The sequence below is a fragment of the Rissa tridactyla genome, chromosome 9 (genome assembly GCF_028500815.1).
Source record: "Rissa tridactyla isolate bRisTri1 chromosome 9, bRisTri1.patW.cur.20221130, whole genome shotgun sequence".
Classification (NCBI taxonomy): domain Eukaryota; kingdom Metazoa; phylum Chordata; class Aves; order Charadriiformes; family Laridae; genus Rissa; species Rissa tridactyla.
In genome coordinates this window covers 3,942,352-3,965,612 of record NC_071474.1, presented here as the reverse complement: position 1 = coordinate 3,965,612, position 23,261 = coordinate 3,942,352, and the positions used below count along the sequence as shown (strand labels likewise).

At 50.8% G+C, this 23,261-nt stretch overlaps 1 protein-coding gene across 4 annotated transcripts in view; it reads left to right on the top strand.

Annotated features, from left to right (window-relative positions):
- Window positions 1-360: 360 nt before the first annotated feature.
- Window positions 361-23,261, top strand: part of PLEKHO2 (pleckstrin homology domain containing O2) — a 42,575-nt gene continuing 19,674 nt past the window's right edge. For all 4 annotated transcript variants that reach the window (XR_008468453.1, XR_008468452.1, XR_008468451.1 and 1 more), the window contains exons 1-5: window positions 361-622; window positions 5,454-5,606; window positions 12,257-12,373; window positions 19,477-19,581; window positions 22,093-22,191. Coding sequence is in view for 1 of the 4 variants with exons in the window: in XM_054214516.1 (XP_054070491.1) it covers window positions 614-622; window positions 5,454-5,606; window positions 12,257-12,373; window positions 19,477-19,581; window positions 22,093-22,191 (483 nt within the window). In the remaining 3 variants the exon portion in view is untranslated. The remainder of the gene's footprint in view (window positions 623-5,453; window positions 5,607-12,256; window positions 12,374-19,476; window positions 19,582-22,092; window positions 22,192-23,261) is intronic.

Here is a 23,261-nt window from a genome sequence, read left to right as displayed (position 1 = left end):
CCCCGCACCCTGTCTGACCCTGGGGACCCTCCGATTCCAGGGACACTGTCCCACCATGGGGGTCTGGCCTGATGCCTGGGGACCCTATCCGCTCCCGGGGACCCTGCCGACCTCTCCCACCCCAAGCTCCTTATCCCACCCCCGGGTACCCTGTCCCACGACACCGCCCATGTCCCACCCTGCAGCCACCCTCTGTCCCCAGAGACGCTCTTCACCCCACGGACGCCCTCCCTTGGGTTCAGTCCCATCCCCGCTTCCCCCAGCCCGTCCCGGGGGACTCCCAGCCCCACGCCCGCGGCGGGTGGGGCCGGGGCCGGGCCAGGCGAGGGGGGGCCGGGCCAGGCGGCGGCGGGGCCGGGGCCGGCGGCGGGGGCATCCCCGCCTCCTCGCTCGCAGCGCCGGAGCCGCCGGAAACCGGGCGCTGCTGCTGCCGCCGCCGGAGAAGTTGGTGCGGAGGCGAGAGCGGCGGGGCCCGGCTCAGCACGGCACCCCCCGGCACCCCCTCGGCCCGGCTCGGCCCCCCCCGGCATGCCCGCCCCCCCGGAGCCCAGCGGTGCAGCGGGGTGGCGGAGCCCCTGAGCGGGCGGCGAGGAGTGACCGGCCCCGGCCCGCCATGGAGCAAGTGAGTCCGAGCGGGACCGGGACGGGACGGGACGGGACGGGACGGGACGGACGGGAGGGGACCCCCCGGGACGGGACAGGAGAGGAGGGGACCCCCAGGGACGGGACGGGAGCCCGTCGCTGCCGGCTGGGCAGGATGGCGGAGAACGGCACCGCCCACTTTGAGCTTTTTTGGGGTCTCCGCCGGCGCTGGGACATCCCCGGCCCCGCTCCGCCCGGGTCCGGCAGCGGGGGCAGCGCAGGGTGGGCAGAAATGGAGACTCAGGGGATGGGGGTCGCTCCTGCCAAGCAGCCCCCCGGGTGCGGTGGAGCCCCGGCGGTCGCTGGGGCAGAGCATCCCGAGAGAGAGAGACCTCGTCGGGTCTTAAAGCTTGCCAACCGGCCGGGTGAGGCTGACGGGCAGAGGCTGGCGCTGCCGGAGGACGAGTGCTGGCAGACTCGGGCTTGTTCAAATGCCACGCTTGCTCAGGCCACCTTGTGCTGACTCTTACTGGGGTGTTGTACTTCCGTACTGGAGCTGGGCCTGGGTCAGACCGCAAGCTTGGCCGTGTCCACATACCTCGTAGCCTTCCCCAAGTCTTGTCCTCCTCCTCCGTCTCTGCCTGGGACGGGTGTAACTCAGAGAAGGGCAGCGATGCTTCTCCTGCACATGTAGTTTTTCACGTCCATGGGATCACACCCCAGTAATCCATCCCCATGCGGATTGATTAAGATGCCACAAATTTGTTAGCAAGTTAAACAGGTCGTTTTCTCCTCTCGTCTGGCCGCGCAATTATTCCTGCTTCCTTTCCTTAAATGAGGTTATGCTGCTTATGCACAAAGAAAGCCCCTGGTAGGGCAAAGTGCTGGAGGACTTCAGGCTGTAGTACGTGGGATGCCAGTAACTGCGGCTTGTCTCTCCGTCCCCCACCTTATTTCAGCTCCCAACATTTTGTGGCAAGAATGAGAGCTTTCTAAAACAGCAGGGAGATGGCAAAGCAGCCCAAGTTGGTAGCGACTGAGAGTTGTTATTATCCGCCGGCATCCATGAAATTAATCCACAGCAGAGAAATGGCTTCCAGCTGGCGCCCGCCCCCCCAAAGGGGCTTCGCACCCACCCCAGCCCTGGCAGAGTCCCTGGGGCTCTGCCTGCCCCGCTGCCCCCCCAGCACCCACCGACTGGTGCACCCGCCGCTCTTCGTTAACGATAAATGAATCCCATGGTGATCGCTTTCAGGAGGGGGCGTCAGCTGCAGTTTCCCAAGTTTCACGTGGATCTGAGCAGTTTATTTCCAGGGAGATGGTTTTGCTCCTGTGGGTCAGGGACAAGTGGAAGTGCTGACAGTCGGGCTTGGAAGATAACGTGGAAAGGGAGAAAAAGAGTTGAGAAAAAGAGTCTGGAGATGCAGGGGAAGGCGTTCATCCATGCCTTGCTAGAGAGGAGTCTGTGATACATGAGCTGCTTGTTTTAAATGAAGTTACTGTAACTGGGCAAGACACTTCTGTGCACTGTATGTAGTTTGTGAAAGCAGCACTGCTATTCGGCTGTTGGTAGGTTTTTTTGTTGGAAGAGATGAAAAGTACGTAGGTTTGTGGGCTCTTAAAATACAGGGGCAGGGGAGGGGAAAAATAACTGTTAAATAAAAAGCTAATTTGGCCTCTCTGCCGAGCTGTAAAACATGAGCGTAAACCGGGCTGTAAGAGTGAAACTCATGTTTCACTTCTAATGCCACTGTGATACAAATTGCAAAAATTACTTGTATGGATTGTTTTTGGGAGCGATGCCTTTGGCATGAGCCAGCAACGGGATAACTCAGTTCTTCCCTCGTTTATGCTGGCTTGCTTGGCTGATGCCAGTGGGTTTCTTCTCATGGATTTCTAGCAGCATCAGGAATGAATCCAGCCCAAGAACATCCCGGAAAGGATATCTCAGTATTTCTTGCAGAAGGAATACTCCCATAAAGTTGAATTAACAGCAGTAACTCATCTCTTTGTGCCGTGCTTCGGCTTTAGTTGTGGAAACGCAGGCAGAGAGCGCAGGACGGAGACAAAGCCCTGCTCTCAGTGCCCTTCCCTGGCCAGCCTCCCCTCGCTGATCCAGGGCAGGGGTGGCGTGAACTGGCCATAAAAGTAACCCACAAAAGCTGTCAGGCACCGTCTCCGAGACTCTTCTTGCTTTTGCAGGAACAAACGGTCAAGTTGCATCATCTGGTTTTTACTCCCTTAACCTGCAGGCGAGGGATTACAGCAACTGCACCCCCATCTTGCGACGTGCTGTGTGTGTGCAAGGCGGGGGCTCGGCAGCCCCCGGCACCCGCAGGGCGCAGGATGGCACCCGTCACATCTGTCCTGTAGCGGGGACCGGAGGAGGCACCGGGCAGCTCAGGCTCAGGTGACTCCTACGCAGCGCTGGGGACAGAGCTCGTGGCTGCTGTCATCTGCTGAGACCAGCACTCTCCATCTCATCTTGGAGTCATGGATGCTCTCTGCGGATGCTCCCGGGTGCTGGCACAGCCGGGAAGTCCTGCCTGATGTACTCTTCACAGGGAGCACTTTTATATTAAAACCAGAGGAGACAGGGTAGTTTTCACTCTGTGGAGCCCTGGGAGAGGCCATGGATAGCCATACTTGCCGTGTGATTTCAGATAGCCTTTCTGCCAGGTAGGGGGGGGAAAAAAAAGCAGGAAAAATTTATCTGCAAAGCAAAAAACCTTAAGGAGTAAGAACATTTTGTCAGCTGTTGGCCTGCAGTCACTCAAATAAACTTTTCTTACAGCTACATCCATGCAAAACTGCTACGAGGGAGGTTAAAGTCCGTGCCCAATTATCTAAAAACTACATCAAAAGGGTGCTCAATCAGGAAACCAGCAGGTCTATATTTGTGCAGCAACTGATGTTTGCTGAAGTTGCAGATCACAACTGAATACAACTTCCTGGCAACCTAAAAAGTCAAGTTTAAAAAAGCCCACACAGTCCCCCTCGTTTCCCGGAAAACTTTTTCATGCTCTGTCATCCTGTGTTGCGGCCGTTTCAAACGCGGCTCGGTACAATTGAAATAACTTCTAGAAAGGGCGCCAAGGATGTTACAAGTTTCCGCCTGATTTTCTTTTGGGTGATACACGGTTTATTTGAGTTTCTTGTCCCCGGTCTGCACCTGAGCCTACCTGCAAAGCCCAGCCTTTTCCTGACTTCAGCAGGGATCGGGATAAATGCGGGTGCGGGAGGTATTTAATCTGTTTTTCCACTTTTTTATGGGTGCGAGTTCCCTCTTTAGAGTAACAGCTCACGCCGATGGCAGCTGCTGTCCAAGGGCGTGTTCGTTGGGAGTCTGGTGCATGAAAACAGATTTGTTAGCAAGGCTCTCCTCCGAATTTTTGGAGCTCGTCTGTATTCACTCCTCCTGTCCTCACTCCCTTCTGGCCACAGGAGCGTCCAGCTCCGACTCCTTTATGTGCACGGGGGTTCTCCTCATGTTATGAAACATGGTGTCTGAGCTCCAGCCACTCTGGTTTGTTTTGTTTGGGTTTTTTTTTTTCCTTACGAGAAAAGGTTTCATTCAGCAGCTCGTGAGGGCCGTTGGGGATGGTTGGGGCTTTGCCTTTGTCGTGCATCCTTGCTTTGTGCGGATGCGCTGGCTTTCTGCAGCAGGATTGCTGGTATTACAGATGGGGATGTGGAGGAAACCGAGTCTGGGGGGACTGTGGGGTTCCTGGGAGGAGGCTGGAGGATTTGGAGTTGGCCTCTCCTTACAAGTCACAAGGTCGGCGAGGTGTTTGTGTAAGGGGATTTGGCTCAGTGAGGGATCCCCCTTGCCTTGCTTCAGGGAAAGAGGCTTATTGAGGGGTCCATTGGGGTGTTGGGAGCAGCGGGGTGCTCCAAGGGAGGGGAAACAGGGATCCTGCCTTTGCAAAGGCTCTCCCAGCACACCAGAGAGGAGGACAACTCCCATCTTTAAATGAGTCTGCTGGAGAAGGCAGTCAGCTAATAAGCCTGACTGCCCCCGCTCTCCGGTTTCCTGTCTCCGTTTGACGAGAATATTGATATTGGATATTTCTGATGTTTTTTTCAAAGCAGGGAAGTTACGCTTCTCCTGGTTTTTACCAGGCCTGGAGAGCCAGCAGCCTCCCGGTGCAGGATGCTGGAGCTGCCCGTGCTGCTGCGGGTGGGCGAGAGCGGGCTGTGGCAAACTGCACGGAGCTAAAGGCAGGACAAAAAAAATCCCCACTCTTGGTGCTGCCTTCTCTGCCAGTCCTTCCCTCTGCCTACAAACCATGCAGGAGCCTGCTGGGAACATTTTAGTGCGGATGTGATGAAGTCCTGGCCCTCGTGCCGTGGATTTGCCCACGGGAGTTGGTTTGGGGACCATGACCAAACACAGAGATGTAGAGGAGAAGCTTGCAGAAGTGGCCATGGGCTAAAATAGGAGTGTTGCTACTGATGCCAGCAGGATCCGGCCCGCTGGGGTTTATCAGAAAGCTGGAGGAGCAAGGCAGAGAGGAGGGTGCTCGTTTTCAAGGAGCACTTGGTGCACAAGCGAGATGGGAGTACCTCCATGGAGAGGGCAGCACAGAGCCACTGGGGAAGCAGAGGAGCAAGGTGGACTTGCTGCCATCCCAGCAGTGTCCCCAGGGGTGGCCAGGGTCCATGCTCACTCCCCAGTCCCGTGGCAGCTCTGGGGTGGGAGCTGGTTGAGTTTTCCTCTGGAAGATGCCAGTGTTTTCCCTTGTGATGTGGTGGGGAGGAACCACGTGTGGTGGGTGCTGAGGTCTTGTCCAGGCAGGTTTTCTGATGACCTTCATTAAATGGATGGAAAGTGCTTTTGATGTAATTCGTTCTCCCTTCTGTCCTTGCAGGATACAAAGGAGGAGGTCTCAGAGAAAACAAAGTCTGCTCCGACCGCAGAGAAATATGGCTGGATTAAGAAAAGCAGTGGAGGGCTCCTGGGGTTGTGGAAGGATCGTTACATCCAGCTTCGGAAAACACAGCTCGTGGTCTATGAGGATGAGGTACGGTCACAGCTAACGACCTCGAATGAGGAGCAGGATCAGGCCCCTGGTGACACATGTTCCTGCGATTTTCGCTCTTCCCTCCATCCCATTCCTTTCAAAAGGGCTTCTCCAGTTATCTCCAGGAAGGGTAAATGCTATAAAGAAGAGAGAGCAGCTGCATTTTAGAGTATGTTATGTATCATAAATATTTTAACCAGTAAATATTTTGACAGTGTCATTGCCAAAAAAAAATGGGGGCAGGACATCCTGTGAGAAGGCGAACAGAGCAAAGCTTTGGGCGGAAGCAGGATATGTGCTATGCGTTTTTTGGCTTTTAAAGGATAAAACTGGATTGTAGCAGCCTGATTTCCCACCTGCCGCTTGAGGGGACGGCAGGCAACCCTGCAGCTGTTTGGCACCCCTCAAGCAGCTCAAATTGTTGCTAGCCAGACTTTTCAGGAGTTTGTTTAGCCAACGATGGACGCAGGGTGAGATTGTGAGTGCTTGTGTCCTCCTTAAGCAGGGACACAGTCTGGATTTGGCTCATCTTTTCCCTTTACTTGAGCCAGTACTGAGCAAAGGACCCCTGGGAGCCTTGTGCTGGACTTCCCTAGATAAATTGCGTGCCTTAAGTTCATGGCCTCATTTAGAGCTGTTTCCAATCAAATGAGAAATAAGAGCCAAGCCAAATCTGTCCTGCATCTTCATGCGAGAAGAATGGAAAGTGCAGGGCTGGTCCTGCCGAGCGGCAAAGGTGGCTCTTTCTTGAGTCAGGCCCTCGGTTCCTGGGCTGGAAAGGGCTTCTGCAAGAGCAGGCTTTGCCCCGAAGTTATAAATTACAGTGCGGAGCACAAGTTACAACCCAGAGGGGTCTGGGATTAGAGGTGGGTAAGTCTAAGCCCTGCTGGTCTATGGTGGTTAAAAGTTCGTGTGTGCGTCACGATGGAGGAGCGCTTCTCACCGTGTGGTCTGCACGAGGCCCACGTGCCTGTGCGGTGTCGGACACGAGGGGATCTGGGTCATTCGTGGGCATCAGGATGATATAAAACCAAAATCATTAAAGCTTCTGTGTGGTGTGTCAAGGGAAGAAGAATGGGGAAATGTTTCAGCAGCTGCATTGCTGTGATGGTTTCAGGAACAACAGGACTGACAAACAAGTTCGGTTCTCTTTTTTTAAAAACATACTATTGCCTAATAAAGAAGATTTGTTATAAACAGTTTAGGTCGAAGGGTATTACCTCTTCCCATCTGCTGAACCCGCCTGCTCTTCCCGAATCCCAGAGCTTTACGGAGGCGTTTATTCTTAGTTTTGAAATGTCATAAAGAGTGCAAGAACAATGACATGAGGAGTCGATGTCAGGTGATGAGCAGCTTGGAAGGCAGGCAAAGCGGTGGGGGTTTCTCCTACGCAGAGAGACGCAGCCTGGTCCTGCACGCGGTTGACTCTGCAGATTGCTGCCCAGCACCCCCGGACACTTGTTGACTCCAGCTGAAGCTTCAGGAACTCGCAGATTCAAAATCTATAAACATGACGTCGGTTTCTTTTAAAGGGCATGCCTTTAAAAACAAGATACATGGAGGGTCTCGTTACCACAAGGGAAAAGGAGGCTTTTAAAGTAAGATTAATTTTCACAGACGTTCAGAAGAAGGAAAAATCCCAATCATTTAAAGGGTTATTTTATTATCTCAACAAGGAAAATGGCATTTGTTACAACCAGGCATAATGTTTTCTGGTAGCCTGCGGATTGTGGTAACATCCTGTAATAAATTGCATCTGTAAGCTACAGTAGCTACAAGGTCCCATTATTGTAAATAAGGGATCATGTTAATATCTATAGGCTATTAAACTGGCTTACAGCAAAGTCAAGTGTCTTAGGAGAGGAAATTGCTACAAAATTATCTGGTAGCACAATAGGATAGCATGCGATTGTGCAGACTTACTACAGGGGAACTAAAGGAAATGGCAATTTTCGGCACTCAGGAGGGGTCCCGTTGCCACAGAATTGAGGCAGTTCATGTTTATTACTGTATTTATCTGCCTTTGACATGAGTTAGGGCAGTGTTGCTGTCTCCGTCTTACAACTGGGGAAGTGAGTTTTTGAGATGAGAAGGGCCTTGCCCAATGGCAAAGGAGACTCTGTGGTGCAGCGTGCTATGGTGGCTTTTAATTCTGGAGCCCCAGCTGCCGTTTTTCCCACTGGACCTTCTCCACGTACCTGACCCTGGAGCCAGACACAGCATCCCAGACCATCCACAGGCTGAAACATTATTAAATGGGATAGTTCAGCGCTTGGTGAATTGGGGCCCTGGAAAAAGAAAGGAGATAAAGCCTCAGGCAATAGAAATATGAGCATCTTTCCGTACGTATCCCAAGTTAGACATGGGTCTAACCCATGGGTCTAACCTACATGGGTTAAATGGGAGGGAGGTCAGCTTCCATGTAGGAGGGCAGGTTTAGCGACTGAGTATTTCAACTGGTCTGAGCCCATCAGATTTCCAGGAACTGAGCTAGTGACTTGGACGCTTTATGCTTTTATCAGTCCCTCATGGGTTGGAGCCCTTCACGAAGAGGTGTTAAGCCTTTAGCAGTTGTTTCATATGCAGGCGTGCTTGTTCGTGCGATTGCATGAGGCTGCCTGCACTCGGGGCTGAGGTCTGTGCCTGCAAAACAAGAGCAGAGGGGACGGCCAACACGAGAGGCAGGCAATAACGCTGCACCGTGTCACCGGAAAGTACAGGCTGAGCAGAACGCAAATACTGTATTTGTCATCAATAGCAATCTCCTGGAATGCACTCCTGACCTGCCCCGGGAGTCTGTTCCCCATGTTGCATCTGGTAGTCAGGGCTTTGGGTTCGGATTTAAAGCGGAGCTACCTCGCGAAGGCAAATTGCAAACGGCTATTGTATTACCTGGAGCAGATGGGGGGTGAAAGTCATCCCGCCGGGCTTCAGGTTTCTTTCGGCGGATGTGAAATGAAGGGAGATGGATTTCTTGTTATCCGCTGTGCCTCCAGCCACAGCACCCCACATCTGTACCCTCACGTAAGCTAAGAACCAAGCAGGCAGGTTATTTTCTAAGGGGTTTCTTGTTGTCTTGTCTCTGCATATTCTTTCTAGAATAAAAATTAAGCCTTCTGCTTAATGAAGCTCTCTGCAAAACTGCAGAGCGCGTCTGAAGAACCGGCAATCCCTGTGCAGAGAGACTACACAGATCGATATCATCACTCCATGGATTAGAGAGCATCAGTCTTGGGTTCGGGGTTTTTTTTTCCCTAAACAGTGCAGCTAGTGGTTAGAGTTGGTTTTTGTTGTTGTGTTGTTTTTTTTTTTTTTTTTCTTAAAGTGTATTATTTGACAGGGAAAAAACATAGTAGATAAAGAGTTCTCTAGAGACCAGAGGATCCACTCAGCATTTAACAGTCATGCAGTTAACATCTGCGTTTTGCCCCTGGTGAAGTGATAGTGTACACCCAAAAGTGATTTATTAAAACGCTTTGAGATCCTCACATAGAGAAGTAAATTATTATTTCAGGCAGTCTAGGCATTGTGCAGTGAATGGAGGGTCACAGCCCATGAATGTGTGTCAGCGAAGAGGTCTTTGCTGGAAATTTTACCTTCGTATAAAGAAAGATTTCAGTGCGTCTTTTTTCCTTAACTTTTTGTGAAGGAAATTGTTTGCCAAGTGTGATTCTTTGGTTAAACTCATGCATTAATTTGTTCACTAATTTTCTTCTTAAGGGCCAAGCTTACAGACAGACACATGTTTAAGTCGCAGTGTTTGCTCCACAGATAGCTAATGGAATTGGTTTTCTGCATGAAGTCATGAATGTGGGGGTTTCCGTACCAGGATTTTAGGCATCTTATTGATTGTCCCTTACAGCAAGCACAAAAGCAATTTAAAAAACAAGCCCTAAAATGTGTAGAGGAAAAGCGGGAAGGGAATTCCCTGCCTTGATCGGCAGCAAATGCAAGCCGTGGGACAGCCCTGGGAGCTGTGTGCTGCAGGGAGGTGCGACCACTGAGTGAGGACTCAACCTTTGTGTCTCAGGATGATGTAAAAGGATTGCTTTGACATCTTTGGGATATGACAGACCAAATGGAGCGGGAGCTTGTCCAGAACATGTGTCTGAGACCCGTGTGTCGGGGCAGGACTCTGGGAGCGACCTTGTCTCTGCGTGATGCTGAGTATCCTCCAGGAGGCTGACGGGACCTGGAGAGCTGTGGCAGGGTCGGACCCTTCGGTCTTGATCTTAGTGGCAGAGGACAAACATAAAGGATCTCTTTGTGACCCAGGTAGGCTCATAGAGAGGGGATGGCCGCTTGCCAAGGGTAAAACAGAGACAAAAGCCCCATTCTGGCACTCCCTGAACTCAGATCCTTTTCCTTTGCCTCAGACATGGAGTTTTCTTATTTCTCTGGCCGCTTACTTGAGAAGTTCGGATCTCTGAGATGAAGGAGCCATAGCTTGCACAGTCAAGCCAGTGTCCCTGGGAGAAAGGGTCCTGCATGTCCCTGTCCTCACTGCCCTTGTTCCCTGGCCGGGACAGAGTCCCCAGAGCCTCCCCAGGGAGCAGAGGGGCAACTGGAAGAAGGGAAGAGGCAATGTCATGGCAAAACCACAGCTCTCCACCCTGCCAAGTTCTTCTCGTCCCCCAGCTTGGTGCTCCACTCTTCTTAGGAAGTGGAGGACGGCTTGCACAGGATCAGAGGGAAGGTTCCCCTGCAAGAGGCAGGATGGATGGCGTGGACAAGGAGGGTGACATGGAGCCACTGGGCTCTCCTGGGGGCAAAGCTGCTCTTGAGAGCAGGGAGGGTGGGCAAGAGTCTTTGTGCTGGTCTTGGTCAGAGAGCTGCCAGGCCACCTACATCCTGAGCCCAGCAAACCTTCGTGTTGGAGCTGGTAACGCACCAGCCGTGTGGCAGTGCAGTGATGTGGGCGGTCGTCCACCAAAGGTCGGGATGAGATCACCCATCCCCGAGGCATATATTCCTGACCTCACCCTTCTCTGTCATTTGTTGGCCACTGAAGGATTATTATTTCCATCCCTGTCCTTTTGCAGTGACATTGCGATACCAGGATTGCAGCAAGAACCTTGTGCCTTCAAAGGGCTCCGTAACGTCAGCAGGATTTTATCTGCTAGGGTTTAGGTTTGGGCAGAATTAATCTCCTTCTCCTAGTAAACATTTTCCCAGTTCTCTGGTCACGTTCACCTACTCAGTGTTAAATGAAATAAACAGTAATGTCATTAAAATAATAAACCTGAATTAGATCCAGACGTCCCTTGGTGGCTCCGAACTTGCTCTGTGTACCGGCATTGGCTCTGCCAGGCCCCTGTCCCCACATAGGAGGGTTAAAAAAAACTAAACACAGCCTGAGCTCTGCACAGTGACTTAAATGTCAAGTGGTAAAGAGAGGAAATTCCCCGCAGCCCACTTCCCTCTGAACTCTCCATTCCCTGCCTCCAGCCACGCAGCAGCTTCCTGGCTACGACACGTTTCCTCATCCCACACCCCCTCTCCGCTACGGGAATTGCTAAATCCAAACTAATATGGGTACGAGGCGCTGCCTTGGGAGTGGAGCCTGAGCTGGGGATGGTCATGGCCAGCAGTTTTAATTTAGGATGGTAATAGGTTCCCGAGGCATGCTGACCGTAGCACTTCACCAGCAAGAACTGCTCTGCGATTCTCACTGCTTATTTGTGTAATACTTAGGAAAAGGGAGCTTGGGTCTCTTCTGGGCTACCGAGACAGGAAGAATATTATCTGCCCAGCATTACACTGCGATTCCTATTAGGGATGGTGTTCCACAGCTGAACTGAGCCACGCACCACGTGTGGAATTTTAGTTATGTTACTGGGAGAAATGAGCCAAGATCGCGGCCGGCAGGCATCTGTGGAGATACACCAGAGATAAATACTCCTCACTGAGACGCTGGCCCTGACTGTTTTGCTGGCTGTACGGGACTATATTTCCAATCCGAAGCATTTTGACAGCTCGGAGCGTGGCTGCAAGAGGAGCATGTCCCAGTCGCACGTGGCTCCCACTGACCTTGCTGAGGTTCAGCGTGACGGCAGGGCTCGCTTCTTATCTCTGCTCTGCCTTGGGCTTCCTGGGGGGCTGCCTGGACCGTTGTGATGCTTGCGCTGTCTTCCCTGTGAAAAAGCAGGATAACATCTCCTGTGTTCATTGTGGGGAGGAGGCAGTGTCACCAAGCTAAGGGGAAGCCTGGGGAGCGCTCTGAGATGATGCCGGGAAGGTTTATAAAAGAGCATCGTGGAATTCCTCCTTCCTATGGAAAGGACTGACAACATGTTCTTAGCCTGTGGCTGGGGCAGGATGATGGACAAAGACCTTCCCACCTTCCTTCTGGCTGAAGATCCCTGGATGAGGCCAACAGAGATTGCAGGAGCTGGTGTTACTGTCCACAACATGTTATTGGCTCGGCCTCTGTGGACCACTAGCCACAAATCGTCCTGTTGCTTAAAGACTAGTGTGTTTTCTTAGTGACGTGCCAGCCTGATTTATGGGGGCTTGCTGTCTGCATGCCGGCTATTTTTAAGGCAGAAGAGCTTTTAGACAGATGCAATGGGAAGACATGCAGAGTTTGATGGTATGTGATTGATTTCAGTGCCTCCTATTCATAATAATGTTTCATTCCTTCTCTGCAGGATGAACAGAAGTGCATAGAAACAGTGGAACTGGAGAGTTATGACAAGTGCCAGGAACTGCGTGCGCTACTAAAAAAGAAAAACCGTTTCATTTTAATCCGCTCCCCCGGTAAGAAGGTAGGATTGCCTTTCTCATCACCCTCAAGTCTGGAGACTCCAAAATGAGTTCCCAGGCAGCTGTGCCGAGAGCAGATGAAAGGCTCTGGGATTTAGCTCTTTGGCAGCAGGGAGAAATGACCTATAGCTGGGAATGGTCTACAGTGTGTAAGGAGGAACGCTACCGTCTTGTAGACTTTCTTCTTGTGGTGGGGAAAGGGTCTTCCTGCTACTCATCTCTTCCTGTTTATATTTTGCCTGCCTTATCATTTTCTTTCTTCCATTTCTCCCTGAGCAGTGGAGAATGACCATTCCCTGTGGTTCCCCCGTGTGTTCTGGGCGAGGAAGTGTCCTTGTCCCAACTGTAAGTGCTGTAAATGCCCCAGTTCCAGTGAAATCGGTGATACCGATCCATGTAGTGAGACATTCCTGGAGCTGGAACCGTTGATCTGAGAAACTCCAGTGCAAAGTTACTTGCAGCCAAACAGTTCCTAAGAGAAAAGATTTACTTTGCAGAATTCATAAAACTATATCTTTAGCATCCGGCGCAGCAACTAGTTAGATCAGAACCTAACAACCAGCCTGGTGTTGCAGAGAAGTTACACATCCATCTGAGCACTGACTGTACACGAGGACACGCTCGACTTACTTCCTGCGTAGGTTTGTCATCACTACACATTTTTGGAAGTTCTCCTTAGTTTCTACTTACATGCTATCCATTGCAGCGTCTTTATGGGCTGGGATGCTTCTGTTGTTGCTCTGAGGCATTGCACTTGGACTTAACGTTCTACTTTCAATGTGATTTTATTGGCATCGGAGATCTTATTAAATGTCCCCACGTAAATCTGAGAGGTTGTGAGGGACAAAACATACTAATTTCCATAAGAATGTGAACAGGCAAAAATACCAACTTGCCTGCGTTCCCTCATCTCCACTTTGTTTAAATAAATGGAGATTGTTTAGTCATTGTTGTCATTGTTGCTTATTCTTTCACTGCAGTCACTTAGTGTTTATTCGTATAAGACCCCAGCTGAGTTCAGAGCATCATGTGCTAAACTTCATTCAAAACAACAAAACAAGGACTGTCCTGCCCCAAAAGACTCGCATGGACCAGGGTGGGGGTGGAGAGAGAAGGTAAATGCTGTTCGTTTTGCAAGTAGACGCAGTCTGTATTGGGAAGAAACATGATATTAACTGCCACGCACCAAAGCGATGGTAGCCTGGAAATCTGCACCCTGGGCCAGTGAGCTCCTGCTCAGCACCGGATCCCAGAGCAGTGAGTCTCTCCGGTCCCAGTGGAGGTTTAGTGTTTGTTTTGTAACTTGATTAATCAGAAATAACGTCAATTTTAGATCGAAAGTGGTTAACCCTGGCAGTGTGTTTTCTAGAGGCCGGCTCAATACCCAGAAGCGCACACCTATTCCCAGGGAGGCGAATAAAAGCCTGTGTGCTCAGAGATGGGCGGCACAGTAGGAATTATTATTGTCTGCAAGTGTGTTACTTAGAGAGAAGTGTGTAATAGCTCTGCACTGCTGCATCAGTCAACACGGGGTGCGAGACCTGTTCCTAAACCTTGCGTTTCTTGCTAGAAGGAAGATATGCCCAAACTCTGTCCTGAAAGGGTAACTTCATCCTTTTGGCATGCTGGCAAGTTTACAGCTCCCTTGTTTTTCATGCCACTGAGCAAATGGAGACCTAGATAGAGGCTACTTTTTATAAGGGTCCTTTGGTGAAAGGAAAGGCTTTTATAAATGAAAAGTTCCCTGTTTGTAGCTCCCCTCCCACCCTCCTTTTGGCTGGGAATCTGGTGAGGGTGTTGACACACAACATACTTTGGCAGATGTTAGAACAGGCTTCAATTAGGAGGCCAATGTACACAACTGTCCTTCTCCTGTTTTGAAATCGCAGCTGTGGCGACATATATCAGCTAAACATTTTCCGTTTGGGAGGCTTGCTGCTATCCACCGTTTAAAATCACCCTGTGAGCTGCCTGGCCAAGCCCTGCCAGATCTCGCTGGGTTTTCTTTGCCCCCTCTCCTGAGCACGATGCTGAGGGATGCAGAAAGCTGGTGAGTTTGCGGGACTTAGGAATGAGCTAGGAAAGGCCATCGCTGTTTCAGCGCACAAATAGGAGCTTCCCGGTTGAAAATGGGGAGCCCAGTTTAGCTGTAGGGGAATCCTGGTTTAAATCTCGGGTGGGATATTCTTGAAGAGCAGAGGACACGAATCAGTCTGTTAAAACGACTCTGCCGCTAGAGCTGCACCCGAATAAATAAGTTGCCTTGCTAAACATTGGTCTGTGATGGATGTACCCCCGATTCTGCTTGCCCTGTTCACAAGGATAATGTTTTTGTTAAGCTGTGACAATATGAACTTGTCACATGCCTGCATTGGTGTGGACCTGAAACAAAGTGCTCCTGGAAGTGTGCAGAAGACCCCTTCTGCTTAGAAATCTCAAATGCTTCGTTCCCCCCCAGCAATTAAATGAAAGCTGTTGGATGCAGAGAGCTGAGCTTGTAAGAAAGGGCAGCAGACCTGGCCTGGAGACTTTAAAACGTACTCATGATGCAAAAAGCAGTGTAAATGATTCTTGGTGTCAACTGTCTAGAGACTACAGAGATTGGCACAAGTCTGGTATTCAGCAGGTCCGAAAGCCTTCAGCTGCAGGGAATTCTTAAGAATGGGAAGAAAGAAGGTGGTAGTAAGAGAAAGAGTCCACGAGCAAGCACTGCGTCTCCCCACGCGTCCTTTCCTAGCACGGCCAGGCACAGCCTCCGCACCTGCGGTCAGGGGTGGAAACTTCCATTACTTATTTTTCCTTTAGTTGACTTTGGAGGCACCTGCAGCTGCCTTCACCAGGGGCCCAGCCTGGAAGCTGCAGTAGATCGCCGGGAGGCACGTTTGCCCTGTGCACGGAGAATTCTGTTCCCGGGGTCTGCCAGTTTGGCAGAGATCCTGCTGCGTTATTCCCAGGGATGAGGTAGCTCTTGGTTCAGCTGCAGAAAACCACAAGAATCCCCTAACTGACAGTCCTTTGGCTTCCGCTATTCCCTCCATGATCTAAGTTGACAAAATCATTTAGAAGAAGGCAGGAGATGACCTCACATTTGGCAGATAGACTCTTGGTAGTTTAAGATGTTACTGACCCATCTCTGCTCTGGCTTCTGCTGGAGGTGACCAGCCTGTACCAAAAGTCAGCGCAAGGGAACACACTCCCACACCTAAACCAGCAGTTCATGAGTAGTTCACAGTCCAGTTTATCCCAGTCCCACTGAACTGAAGCCAACACCAGGCTTTGCACTGAAACAGCTGAGGAGCAAGCACAGGTCTCTGCCGCCCACCTCTGCTGCAGCATCCAGCAGAATCGCTCAGCAAAGAGTTAGTGTTGGTAAAGGTCTGAAACTGCAGCTCTACAGCTCTCCAGAACTTGTCTGTTAAATCATTTAGCACAGGTACAACAGACTGACCCTGAGAACACTTCTCCTTCCTGGAAAGCAGGGTCAGCATATGAGGGTCAGCAAGACAGCCATGAGACTGTCACTGCATGAAGAGACTGATGTCTTTGAGAAGACACGGAGCAGTCGGGGACACTGTGCTCACTGCCATCACGGACAGTGACCCGTGTGTGAGCTTCTTGCCGCATGACATCTAGCCAGTGATTCAGCAGGAGCTGACTGGCTCTGCTGTGCTCCGAGTTAACTGACAGTAAATTGCGTGGTCTGTTCCTGGCTTACAATGGTCACTATCACATTAGGTTTAGCCATGACAGCTTTTCCTGGCACACCCTCCTGTTGTTTATGGCATGACTCAGTCTCAGCTGGCTTAGCAAGAAGGAGAGCAAATGTGTTCCCCTGCCTGCTGCCCTCTTATGTTGGTGTCACTGAGTCTCTACCTTAACTTGCTGCCAGAGAATAGACCCTGCTTAACGTTTTGTGGGGAGTATTCATCTTCAAGTGCAACCTCTGATATCTGTGAACAGAATTGTCTAGGTTGGAAGGGATACTCAACTGAGTAAAAATACAGGCAAGATAAATTCATTTGTTCCTTGTTTGTAGAGGACCTGGGGGTCTCAGGCCAGTGTACAGAGCCCCAGTCTGTGGCAGGCAGGACTGAGACCGACTCCTCCAGCTCCTTCCTGCCTCTCCTCTGCAGCCGTCTGCGTTACAGAGAGCTTCCACCCCGCTTTGGGTTAGCCTCCTCTCCCCAGTGTCGTGGCTGAGGACATGAGCCACAAATGAATGCGGACAGACAAGGGACTGCAAGGCAACAAAGAGACTGTGGCTGGCAGCATCCCGAGCACCGGCCTCAGAGCCCCAGCGGCCTGACTCTGCCTTGGTATCTGTGGGTATTGTTCTAAAAAGGAGAAAAAAGTTTTCAAACAAAGATAACTGGGCATACTGGGAGGAACGTGCTGCGAGCCCCCGGGCTGTCCCTCTGTGTCAAAGTGCCAGGTCTTGTGGAAGCAGGGAGCAGGGCTGCAGCGGCATGAGTCTGGCATTGCCCGTGCAGCCTCATCGCAGGGAGCGGGGTCCCACGCAGAATGACGCTTGTCCTGCCTCACCCAGCCCATCGGGAAACTGGAGGGCTCCTTCTGCTGATGCCTTGGGAGCATCTTTCCATGAGTCCCTTTCCCCCACCGTCCATCGGCTCTGCCTTCGGTGGCCGCAGCGGTAGGTCGGCGTTACACCATGCGGCAGAGGGTTGCATGCCAGAGGGACATCTCAGCTTCTCATTAACGACAAACCATCCTCCCGAGGCTGCGCTCTGCCCTGCGGCGGGGTTGCTGACACCAGCGCTTAGTCACAGTCTCAGAGGCTTTATTCGGGGGCCGAGAATGAGGCACAGAAAGCGGCATTGGAAGAGGAAGCTTGAAGCGAGGCAGGAATCCTTCCCTTGAACAGCATGTACAGAGATTTCTAAACCCTGGTGCAGGCTGCCAGGTCTTTGCCAGGCAGTGCAGCAGCTCAGCTGCTCACAAGTAGAGCTTTCTCATAAGCTTTTATAATCACAAAGCTTTTGGGGGAAAATCGTTTCTAAACAAAAAAAGTTTTTGAGCACAGAGAAAAACAGGCCTGCTTCAACTAAAACAAAATTTGGCTGTCGCTCTGTTTTGGAGCCTTGCCTTCCCTTAGGTTCCCTGCTTGGTGTGGCCCTTCTGCGCCCCAGACAAAGGGCTCTTTTTCCAGAGGGCTGTGGTTCAGGCCCTAACGTCTTCTCTGAGCTCTCAGGAAGACATGTGGTCCATCACCTTACGTGCAAACTAATCGAATAAATAATCTTTTCCCCAAATTGCTTCTTAACCTCCCTGCTTGCCACGCTGGTTGTGAGGGTCTGACACTTTGTCACTGTGACGGGCAGACGGAAAACCATGGCACTGAAGCGAGGAATAAATGCAGAAGAAACAGCCAGAGTGGGTGTAAGGAGATCATGCTTTAGTTCTGCAGAATTTCTGATGGTTGCTGAGTTCCGAAGTTGCCGAGACCCAAAACAGTTGCTTCTTTGTCATGCCATAAACAAAACGGGGAGCTGCTGAGAGCATTCGACTGTCAGTCACCATCTGCTTGTCACCCTCATTTTATGTAGTCCCTGTTTTACATAGACACTGCTGTGATTTCAGAATGTGGGGCCTCGTTTACAAAAAGGCTGGGACTACAACTGCTCAAACACCCCAAAAAACTATTCCAAATGAGCCCCTGTCAGTACTTGTTTTGGGTGAGCCTCTCTGTATCTCACCTCCTCACCTGTAAGAGGTGGATAACTTCAGTTGCTCTGAAAAGCAATTTCTGAAGCCCCCAGGTATCGTAGTGATAAGCAGCAAAGAAAAGACTGTTGGGGGAATCAGTAATTCTGTTTTCAGGGCAGGGCTTGAACAGAGTGCAATCAATAAGACATATTGACCCATGAGGATAAAACACACGATGGGATAGCTCAGTAAGAAGTGCCGCCCCTGTCATTAGGGACGGTGCTCGGAGGAACACGCACAGCAGGCTGAGTTAGGACTGCCCCGGCAATGTTGGGGTTGTGTAATTTTTAAGTGCTTGATTTTGCAACTTTGGTGATGTTCTTTAGCACAAGAGTATTTCTGTGTGTCTGTGCGGTGTGGATTAGGGCACCACATGGAGCCGTTTGGATCCACGCCAGCCTGCCGTAGAGCCCCACGTAACGTGGAGATGATATTTCTCTCACCTGAAGTGTACATTGGGGCAAAGCTATGTAATACTGGTGAGGCGCTCAGAGAACACAGCAGTGAAATAAATAACACCCTACCTATTGTTCCTGCTGCGGTCAAGAAGAGATTCAAAACACTGAGCAAGGCCGTGGGACTGTTCTGGAAGAAGGGGAGAGCTGGCTGGCTGGAGGACAGGCCATACAGTCACCCATCACTCCCTCCTTATATGTATCCCATGCTTCTTGACAGCTTCTTCTTCTATGGCCAACTCTTCCCTTCTCCTTAGGACAGCTGTCCAAACCCCCGAGACTGTATGTCTGTAGCCTTCACTGCTGTATTTCTTCATTTGCAAACAGAAAAGGATATGGTTAATTTTTTCACTTACATTGCTCTTATTCCTCATCACGTCCATGCTCAGCTGAATCAGGGTTAGTGCAGCCAAGGTCGGAGCCCCAGATTCCCGTATCAGTTCTGTTCTGCAGAGCCGCAGGAACAGGGAAGCAGGCAGAGCCCGCCGCACGCAGCCTTCCCGTTGTTCGCAGCCTGGGGGGGAAGTTGGAGATAAAGTACTTTATTGCATCTGAACTAGCACAAAATTACTTAGACTTTCAGTCTGACTCTCTATACACAGTGTGACTATTCGCTGTACCACTGACTGCTGCTCTAAAAGCTATTCCGAGCCTTTTGCAGAAGGAAGAAACTCTTACTTTCTTACTACTTTAGTTACTAGTTGTAAAAATAAAACTACAGCAACAAGCTGTTGAGCATAACAGAGTCCTGTTCGTGGGAGCTATGAAGTGAAGCACTTGCCAAAGTGCAAAGGAATCCGTAGTTTAAACACAGGCTGGAACTGGATGTTGTATAGGAACTGAAGTGATACAGCGAGAGCAGAGCGCTACCTCTCTGTTCCTGGCAAGGAATGCGTAGGCAAAAAATTGTCTCTCTGCTCTTGCAGGTTCATGATATCAAATTTCAAGCTCCAACTTTGGAAGAAAAAGAATCGTGGATAAAAGCTCTTAATGAAGGGATCAATAGAGGCAAAAACAAAGTATTTGATGAGGTAAGAGGAACAGTTTTCAAACGCCTGTATTTCTGTGTCAGTTCTCATCCGCTGCTTTTTCAGCTAAAAGCAGAACTTGCCCGAGCCCCCGTGTTCCACGTCCTTCCTGCATGCCAGGCATGGTCGAGGGAAAGAGAAACCCTGTTTGCGGTTGGTATGCAAGGCAGCCCCGGTCGCATCCCTGCAGGCCGGGAGCTTTTAGCCACTTCAGTTCCCAGCCCAAGAAGGCAGAACGTGTGGAGAGCCGTTTGCACCATCCTACGTCCTGCTGCTTTTCCCTTTCTTCTACCTGGAGTTAGATGCAGGGGCAGCGGGTTGAATAGATGGTGTGCCAGAGGGATGGTCTGTGCTGCTAAGAGCTAACATCTCGCCAGGAGGCCCAGGGGACACAAGAACTCACTGAAGCCAGTGGGAGATGGTCTGGTGGGTTTGGGATCAGCGAATGTAGGGGGGTTCCCCTCTCCCGATGGAGAAGCAGCTGCAGCCCTGAGCTGCGTAAAGCTGAGGCTGCAGCCTGGAGAGACCTGTCGTCCCCACGCTGCCATGATCCTCAGCACCCAAACAGCCTGGAAATGGAGGTATTTGGTTAGGACATAGCCCAGTCTTCAAGACTGGAAAAATCTGAAGTGACTCAGTCCACCAGCTATTCCGCCTGCAGTCTAGAGAGGAGTCTGGTGGAAAGTTACTCCATGGCCCCGGCCAAACCTGCCTGTCTCTCAGCTGGCCCCAGCACACCTGCACTCCCAAATTCTCCACGGATGAAAATCGCATATCCTAGAGCCTGACTAACCTTGCCCCGCTCCCTGTTAGTTTGTAACTCAGCCCTGAACTAAACCAAAGGAGTGGTATCTGTTCTGCAGTTGTTTCAGTAACTGAAAGGAAGTGCACAAAACCACCACCACGGGAAAGACTCAAGAAGAAATGGGCAGGGTAACGAGGGGACGGAGCAATCGGCAAGACCTGTTTAGCAAAGGAAGCCAAGGCAATGAGTAAAAGTTTTGAGAAAAGGGCTAAATCCTGCAGATATGGTGCTAGAGATGCAAACTCCGAGGGCTTGGGCTTTGCTTTTATTAATCAGAGGGCAAAAGCAGGAGGAGAGGCTGGAACACGCTCCCTTTTTGCCAAGACAAATGGCGCTCGGTGTCAGGTTTTTGCTGGGAGTGGGGTGCAGCGGTTCCTCAGGCCCCTGGACCAAGTGGGAAGCGGCACGTGGAATTCAAGGGACCAGCCGGGACCAGCAGCAGCCTGGGAAGATAAAACCCAGCGGCAGAGAGTTCAGCAGCCAGGTCTGCTCTTGTGTTTCAGTGGGTGGGCGATGCGATGTCCTGCGATGCTGCTCAGCCCTTGCTGGAGCGACCACATACTGGCTTGGAGCTGCCTGGAGGGGCACGGCGCGTGGCCCTCCACTGAGCAGAGAGCTCTGCACACCCCCTCGGCAGCACAGCAAGGTGGGATCTCGGGTGACCTCCTTGCCCCGTGGGCTGTGGTTATCCTCCTTATGAGGATCCGTGAGCCAGCCTCTAATTCTCATTCATTCCAGTAAGGATCAGACTTCAGATTTAAAGTGTTTCCGCATAGGCTAGGCACAAGCTAATGGGTCAAGCCCTCAGCTGGCTTGGATTAGTTGTTTTCTGCCTAAAGAGCTGTAAAAGCACTCTGCCGTATCAGCCAAGGATTGGGACCCATTTTTCCCTTTAAATCCCTCTTTCACCCTCGCCAGCTTTCCTATCGTACAAATTTGTGGCCAGCAAAGTAAGGACACTCTGATGTTTCACCATCCCCAGTCACTGGTGCTGCCCCTCTGCGTGGAGCGGACTGCAGCCCTCATCCATCGCAGCGTGGGTGGTGGGCGGTCACAGAGCCAGCACAGAGAAATACCTGCCAGAGGGCTGGGACCTCCCTCCCCACATGCGGGAAGCAGTGGATTTCTCATCTGATTCCAGGAAATACATTTGTTAATTCAGCTGGAGTTGCAATTAATCCAGGTCACTGCTCACACCTTCTCTTCAGCATCCTGCGGTCGTTAGAGCTGTAGAAGGGAAGGTCTGTAACGAAGCGCTGCTGATACAGTTCACAGTCAGGTCACGGTTATTAATGAGCTTTCACCTCTAAGATGGCAACAGCAATCTCAGCGCTGTGCTCTGCCACATGCAGGAGCCGGTCCAAGCCCAGGCTGCAGCGGGGACAACAAAGCTGCTTTGTGTCCTTCCTTCCCTGCCCTTTAGGTAGAGGGAAGGTTAGTGATTGCAAACCTCTGAAGGTTGGATGCTTTGCTTTGGAGTGTCTTTTAAACAAGTCTCTGTATAGGACAGATACCTTAAATATCCATCATGCAGGGCTTTGCAGGCAGGCTGTAACTAAGCAAAGACTGTAGTGGTGAAATATTCAGACCCCTCCTGGACCCAAATGCTGCATCCCTTCATGTGCGACTGCGAGAACTATTACAGACATATCTCGAGAAATTAACGACCCTCTTCCTTTTTTCTTTCCCTCCACTTCTGCCTTTTAAAGGTGAAAGTAGATGAGAGCCTTTCCTTGGACCACGTAACTCGGGACAGAGTGAAAATGACCCACGGACGCCGGCCACCCACGAGAAGTCACCTAAAGGAGGTAAGTGCACCCACCCTGGGGTGAGCCATCTCCCCAGCTGGGATCACCGAAAGCTGCTTCTTCCACCTTGGCGCAAAACCCCAGGGAAAACCCAGGTACAGAGAGCCCAGAGAAAGCTGACAAGGGAAACAGCTTCTTTGGGGAAAGACGGTGACAGCACCTCTATAACAAACCTTCAGATTCCCATAGATCTGTAGCTGCCGCAACACATTATGATATATTTAGCTTTCTATAACTCACGAGCTGCTTCACCGTCTGGTGAGAGCCATTATAGTTTCACTTTAATCAGAAGAGACCGAAGCTCCTATATTTATTTTCTAAGAAGTGATGATTTGGTAGCCACAGTAGTCTAAAGGTAGAAGAACTGCACGGTTTGTGGGGAGAAGCTGTATTTTTTATTAAGCTAACTGGAAAAAGCAGACAAGCTTTCAAGCTTACAAGCCCTTCCTTAGCTCTGAAACAGAATACATTATTCTTCCGGGCAGTTTTATGGACTAGCCCATCTACTCTTAGCTGATTTTCTGGATCTGTCACTTAGAAAGGAAAAAAAAAAAAAAACCACCACAAAATAAACCTGCAGTTCATTTCCGTGGGAGAGTTTGTTACTAATGTTTGATAGCAGGGATTTATGAAAAAGTTGCCACAGACAGACTGATATTTTAGCAGAGCATTAATCTCAACCAAGGAAGGTTTTTAAATCAAACTTCTTTCTTCAAACTTCCAAGACTCTGACTTAGGTGTCTGCACAGCGCTCAGATGACCCTCGTGCAGAAAATGAGATGCCGCAAGGCTTTTTACTTTGCCTAGAAGTGGAGGAAAAGTGTCTCTCCTAGAGAAATGCATGGGAATGAATCATAGATTCCCATCCACTCCTCCAGAAAACCGCAGAGGAAAACATGACAAAAATCACAGCAGTAATGAAGTGTGGATTCTCTGTTGCCTAATATGGGTTCAGGAAGGTAGGAAGCCCTTCCCTAGGCACTAAAAAGATCTCCCTCCCCTACTCAGCTCACTAAATTCACAAAATACCTCTGAGGTTAATACCTGTACGACCTCTCACCTTCAGCCAA